Genomic DNA, 7,205 nt, shown 5'->3' with positions numbered 1-7,205 from the left:
GATTTTTCGGGGTGAAAAGTAGCCTATGTCACTCTCCAGGTCTTAAACTATCCATGCAAAATATCACGTCGATCCGTTGCTTGGATTATGTTCAGCGAGCTTAACGGCTTTAAAGGTTCGAAGAAGAGGCCCGTGTGACCCCGGCAGGACGTCTTATCGATAACCTAAGTCCTAGACTGCTAAAATCATAACCTTTCCTTTGGCTTCGCTGTAGTCTGTTAGTCAGATAAAAACAGTCCGATACCTTCCTAGATCTCGTTACTTGTACATTGAAGGAGACAAAATGTCGGTAGGTACCTACTCCATTCTAGATATGCTAGCTATTAGGTATATCCACCTCTTATCATTGTTGTTAGCATGGTGTCCAATGTAATAGATCTTATTACGGTACTTACTGACTCGCGTCTGGTTTTCCCTAAGAGCAAGGTCCTATTTCCTGCAGGTATACCTACCTACTTTGTCAATGACCATTGACCCATCAAGTCGGTATAGAGTTAAACAAAATAGGTATATGTACCTACCTATAGATATAATTTCTATTAATGTCAGCAATAAAAGCGTTAGGTAAGTACCTACTATCTACTCAGATATTTTATTTATTATTAGGTAAGTAGGTTAACGCACAGTTATTATAATTTAAAACCACGCCTAAAAAGTTACACGAAAATCGGCGACATGATAGGCAAACTAAAACCGTTAGGCTCGCGACTCCTGCGCTGTGTCAGGAAAGTCCGAAAGTCGTTTTGGGAATGAGTGAAGGTAATTTGTAGATTATTCCTACATCAATAGTTACCTACTCTTCTATAATAAAAATCGACAATTAATTTTAGACATGCCTAAATCTATTGAAGTTAGGTATATGCTCCCGAAAAAAGCATAGGCACTACACAATCGAGGAATACCTACGTTTTGACTCACAAGTCACAGCTCGCCCCCGGCTGTATCTGTTTTTCTAAAACAGATTATCATTTATTTTTAAGCATAATACCTACTTAGTTTTTGATTTATCGTGCTAAATGTCGAAAAATTACGCGAGTACGGAACCCTCGGTGCGCGAGTCTGACTCGCACTTGGCCGGTTTTTTAACCACCTTATTACGTGTTACAATTCACAATGAAGCATTTTTGTGTCTTACAATGCAGCATTTTCCTTATAACCTACTCTAGTTAAGTTCGGATGGGGCAACCTCAGATGATCGCATGCGATCGACAATGCGAACGAGTAACTGGGATTGGGAATTGAGATGCATGCGCTGAAATGTTGCGTGCTATGACGAAAACAAGAATTATAAAGGACCAATGGTTTGACGTCCTCTCTGGCGCATTGGTGAGCGCTATGGTCTTATAAGTGATAGGTCCCGGGTTCGATTCTTAAATCTCGATTTAAAGATTACTTCAAGCACTATTCTAAATAATACCTACATAATAATTATTTAAATAGGTAGGTACCTACTTCTGGTATAATTATAAAGTGTTAATTACACATTTGATTACAGTAATCTTATTATGCAACTATAAGTACCTACGTAGCTTTGACTCTATAACCTATATTAAATTAGTCTGTACTAGACACTAGATGATGCCCGCGACTCCGTCTGCGTGGATTTAGGTTTTAAAACCCCGTGGGAACTCTTTAATCTTCCGGGATAAAATGCAGTCTATGTCGATCTCCAGGATGCAAGCTGTCTCTGTACCAAGTAGATGTCCTCAAAATCCCGTGGAAATTCTTTGATGTTCCGCTATAAAAAGAAGCCTAAGTCCTTCGGCCTTTCCCGCGATGAAAGCTATCTATGTACCAAATTTTATCAAAATCGGTTTAATGGATGGGCCGTGAAAAGCTAGCAAACAAACAGACAGACAGACACACTTTCGCATTTATAATAATTAAGTGAGAGTATGGAATTTAATTTAATTTTTAGGGTTTCGTACCTCAAAAGAAAAAGGAACCCTTATAGGATCACTTTGTTGTCTGTCCGTCGTGTCTGTCAAGAAAACCTATAGGGTACTTCCCGCTGACCTAGAATCATGAAATTTGGTAGGTAGGTAGGTCTTATAGCACAAGTAAACGACTAAATCCGAAAACCGTCAATTTGAGGCTACATCACAAAAAAAAATTAAAATGTGTTCATGAACAAATAATTATTATTTTCAACTTTCAAAGATAGATTACTATACAAAGCGGGCAGTCATAATATGAAAGTGCAGTTTCTAAAACACATTTTTATTTATTTTTACGCATTTTTTGATTTATCGTGCAAAATGTCCAATTATACCAAGATCGATTTACCGGTTGATCGGTTTACCGTCAAAAGGTAACACACAGACTAGGGCGGGCGCTATGCGGATGTGCGGGGCATCCCCCCGCCTCATACCCCGATAGTCATCTCGACCTGTCGCGAACTATAGATATGCGTTTGAATCGCCCCGCACCACAAATGGAACTTAATTCCAACTTCCGTGACGGGAATTAATTATTATCATTATACTACTACAGGATTTTATATAAGTAGGTATGTATATTCAGATCAAATAGGAGTACAAGCTAATTATATGTCACCCACAATCAACTCAACTACGGGGGTCAACTATGCAGGCTTAAGGTTTTTCACGTCATATTTAATTATACGTACTTATACTAAGAACTATATTATTCCAGCAAACAGTTGCTTTTCTATGTTGCTGTAAAGCAGAGGCCACACAATATGACGTAGCTTCAAGCGATGTGTTCTGAATTTGGATGGATGTTCTCAATTCTCACTATTAGTATTTGTGTACCTAGATCCATTGTATCGCTAATTCGCGCGATCAGCGCTGGCCCGAGTCGATTGATAATGATTTGGCGCCACTTGTGACAAAAAATTCGCAACAAAATAATAGAATTTTGTTATGCAAGGCTGCAAACTTGTAATTTTGTCGCGAGAGTTTGTATTGAATCCTGAGCGTAGCGAGGATTTCAAAGGCTCAAGCGCAAACAAATTTACAAAAAGTTAGAATAATTAATAATAATAGATACGTAAATGTTATATTCTGAAACAGCCGCAATATCTAAATCACAATTCTTGAAGAGTATCCTTGCATGCTAACTGTAGGAAGGTAGGCACCTACCTGCCTAGTTAATTGGACAATTAACTTTGTGACACGTATACTTACGTACATCCCTAGTAAATTAACGGCAGTTAAATTCGCATCTATACCTACCTATCTTCAAGCACGTTACGTGCCACCACAAATATTAACAACTAGCTTATCCTCGCGACTTCATCCGCGTGGACTACAATTTCAAACCTCTATTTCACCCTCTAAGAGCCCTCGCCCACGGCGACTTTTTGTAGCGATACAGTAGCGATGCTGTCGCGCTTCCGCATCGATACAGTCGCGAAGCGGTCGCTAGCTGTGTGCCCTCGCCCACGGTCTTAGATTCAGTCGCGATGCAAACGCGATACTGTCGCGCTTCCGTCTCGATGCAAACGAGAAAAAAATGTTGCACTGATGCATGCTCTCTATTCATGCGCGCCCCTCCCTCCGTTCTTTCCCCGATGTCGTCCAACACGGTCGCGCGTTTGCATCGATACAGTCGCGATGCAGTAGCGCGTTGCTAATCCGACTAACACGCGTTAGTAGTGATGCTGGCGTGTGTTTAGTAAACGCGCGACAGCATCGCTACAAAAAGTCGCCATGGGCGAGGGCTCTTAGGGGTGGAATTATCAAAAATCCTTTCTTAGCGGATGCCCGGATTCCAGCCCGATCCGTCCAGTAGTTTGAGCTGTGCGTTGATAGATCGATCAGTCAGTCAGTCAGTCAGTCACCTTTTCCTTTATATATTTAAAGATTAGGAACCGCCTATTTTGTGAAACTATCTAGATTTTACTGGCCAAGTACTTATTTCAACACATAACACCTATTTATCATACATTATGTTATGGTAGAATGATAAAATTAAAACTTATCAAAAGAATAATTATGCCCGTAACTTTGTTTGACTTATGCTTCTATAGTTCTTTAACTGTAGTACCCGTGCAAAAAATTGCGTCGATCCGTTCCTACACTGCGGCGTGATTAAAGGACAAACAACGAACACACTGATTTCTTATTCTAATGTTTTATCCGTAACGAATTGTCGTATGATCACAAGAAACGTTGTCACGGAGCGAGCGCCCTGAAACAGAACAGCTTAAAGTAGGTAACTTATTTGTACCTAAGTAACATTTTTTACCACTTAAGATTAATATATAAAACAATTATATTGCTAGACGTTGCCCCCGATTTTGTCCGCGTAAATTTAGGTTTTTAAAATCCCTGGAAACTCTTTGATATTTCGCTATCGAAAGTAGCCCATGTCCTTCGGCCTTTACCGAGATGCAAGCTAAAGTACGTACGTACCAAATCTCATCAAAATCGGTTTAATAGATGGGCCGTGAAAAGCTAGCAAAGAACAGACAGACAGACACACACTTTCGCATTTATAATTAAGTAATAGTATGGAATTTAATTTTAATTTTTAGGGTTCCGTACCTCAAAAAAAAGGAATCATTAGAGGATCACTTGTTGTCTTGTCTGTCTTGTCCGTCGTGTCTGTCAAGAAAACCTATAGGGTACTTCCCGTGACCTAGAATCATGAATTTGGTAGGTGGGTACGTCTTATAGCACAAGTAAGGAATTAATCTGAAACCCGTGAATTTGTGGTTACATCACAAAAAAAAAATTAAATGTGTTATGAACAAATAATTAGTATTTTCAATTTTTAAAGTAAGATAACTAAGTGAGGTATCATATGAATAGGCTTTAACCTGTCCATTTTAAAACAGTTTTTCATTTGTTTTTATGCATAATAGTTTTTTGGTTTATCGTGCAAACATGTCGAAAAAATACGACATAGAAACCCTCTGTGCGCGAGTCTGACTCGCGTTGGCCGGTTTTATAGGTAGGTAGGGTAGCGTATAACTATAAGCTATATATGTAGCGTATATATGTAATGTAGGTACTCGTTTAAATAAAATAATAGGTATGTACTACTTCCAACACCATCACGTTATCTAGCTTAAACAAACCATACGCAGTAAAAGTAGGCCTTTGATGGAGTATTTGTAAAGACAAATTAATTGCCTAAAACAAGCAGAATTATGCATTACATAGGAAGGTATCTACCTACAAAAATTGGTACCAAATGGTACCTTTTAATTAAAAAAATATTAAAAAAACAATAGATTTACCTCCATTTCTATCGTACTACCCAGATCACTGTTTATTATTTGATGTATTACTTGAGGTAACAAGAGCCTGGAAAAAGTATAAAGTAAATATATCTCTATAGTAGGTAGGTGCATACGTATCTATTTATAATTATTAATTAATTACCTACTGTCTTCTAGAAATTAGAATAGACTTAAAAAGTGAAGTTAAGTAGGATTTGAATAATGTAATTTTTAGGGTTCCATACCTCAAAAGGAAAAACGGAACCCTTATAGGATCACTTTGTTGTCTGTCTGTCTGTTTGTCTGTCTGTCTGTCTGTCAAGAAACCTACAGGGTACTATCCCGTTGACCTAGAATCATGGAAATTTGGTAGGTAGGAGATTTCTTAATAGTCTGACCTTTGGGGAAAAAATCTGAAAACCGTGAATTTGTGGTTACATCACAAAAAAAAAAAATTTTGTGGTCCATGAACTAATAATTAGTATTTTGAAAGTGTTTCTAAGGCAAGATAAACTATATCAAAGTCGTGGGTAGCATATGAAAAGAGTTATTTACCTGGTGCATCCTAAAAAGGGTTTTTATTTATTTATTATGCATCATAGATTTTTGAATTATCGTGCAAAAAAATGTTGAAAAATACGACTGTATGTACGGAAACCCTCGTTGCGAGAGCCTGACTCGCACTTGGCCGGTTTTTTTTGAATATTCTGTTGGTGGTTCAATAAAAAAAATTAAAAAAAGAGTAAGACACTTACCTCTCTAACAGTTCTCTCGCTGAAATATATGCCAACCCACATAACGGCAATGGCATATCCAATTTGCCAGAAAACATAAATTAGGAAATTAATGTACTTCTCGGATCATGAAATAAACCTGACGCTGTTGCCTCCATAAAATAATAAAGATATAAGATTGTAAACAAAAGCGTCAAAAAACATCATCATTAATATCACGAGCCCGAATTTATCGTTGGCAGTCTCGGTTGCTGCATACAACATACCGTATATTCTTCCACACGCCTTGATCTTTTACACAGATATTTATCTTTGACATTACAAATTGCATTTGGAACAGTCTGTTGTTGTAAACGAAATTTAAAAAACTCTGAAGAGGTACGTAATCTTATTGAATTAAGAGCCCTGTTCAAAAATTTGTACCGCCTTTTCAAAATTAAAAGGTAAGAGCAGTACTGTGCTGTTATAATGAAAATTATGGAATCTGTGAAAACCATATGAAATAGTTTTTCCGCTGGCATGCTCGTGCCACCACGAAGAGACATCCATACACTAAACATCCGGGTCCCACTGATACACGCTTGGATGAGAAATAAATAGAAGGCCAAAAGCAGGCTATTCGAATAAATCATCGGCTCGTTCAAAGCTTGGAAAGCTTTATCTATTTCAATGATCAATTGGACATCTTCAGTGCTTCCGCTCAGGTCAAAAGGCACCTTCCACATTGCGTACAACATGAAAACACAGACGGTAAATCTCTCTACGTCGTCGCCGTATCGTTGAAGTCTCGTATCGTAAAGGGCCCTTAATATGGTGTGATCTTCCATACTAATTTTGAAAATACAATAGAAATATGAAGTGTACCAAATAATAAAAGATATAAAACCAAACCAAGTAAATGCTTGAACAACTCTACTCTCAGGGGTACATTCTATCGTTATCACCGACGCGCCGATTAATTTTCTTATGAATCGTATAAAATAAGCTGTTTCCACAATGTTTTCTTGCAGTTTCGGCTTTTGTAATAAATTCAATTTCTTAATTAAATTGTACATTTCAGCACGGAGTTCTGTTCTCTTCTGGATAAGCTCACGGCACTACATCTATTAAAGTTTTAATGTAATGAAACAATTTAGTATGAACTGTTTACATTATGAAAATTGCCTTACTACTGGTATCCATAAAGTGACAATTTCTTTTATTATAATTGCCTAAATTAACGCTTATGTTGTGGACTTGCCATAACAAATTCTATACTTTCAACATGATTCCGATAAGGG

At 37.7% G+C, this 7,205-nt stretch overlaps 1 protein-coding gene across 1 annotated transcript; it reads right to left on the bottom strand.

Annotated features, from left to right (window-relative positions):
* Window positions 1-4,086: 4,086 nt before the first annotated feature.
* LOC117982570 (uncharacterized) lies at window positions 4,087-6,980 on the bottom strand. The gene is given in 7 exon segments (XM_069498688.1): window positions 4,087-4,155; window positions 5,210-5,259; window positions 5,747-5,756; window positions 5,947-6,050; window positions 6,053-6,119; window positions 6,121-6,221; window positions 6,224-6,980. Coding segments are annotated over 7 exon segments (1,158 nt in total).
* Window positions 6,981-7,205: the final 225 nt, after the last annotated feature.

The sequence above is a fragment of the Maniola hyperantus genome, chromosome 5, assembly GCF_902806685.2.
Source record: "Maniola hyperantus chromosome 5, iAphHyp1.2, whole genome shotgun sequence".
NCBI classification, from domain to species: domain Eukaryota; kingdom Metazoa; phylum Arthropoda; class Insecta; order Lepidoptera; family Nymphalidae; genus Maniola; species Maniola hyperantus.
This window is presented reverse-complemented; position numbering and strand designations above follow the sequence as displayed.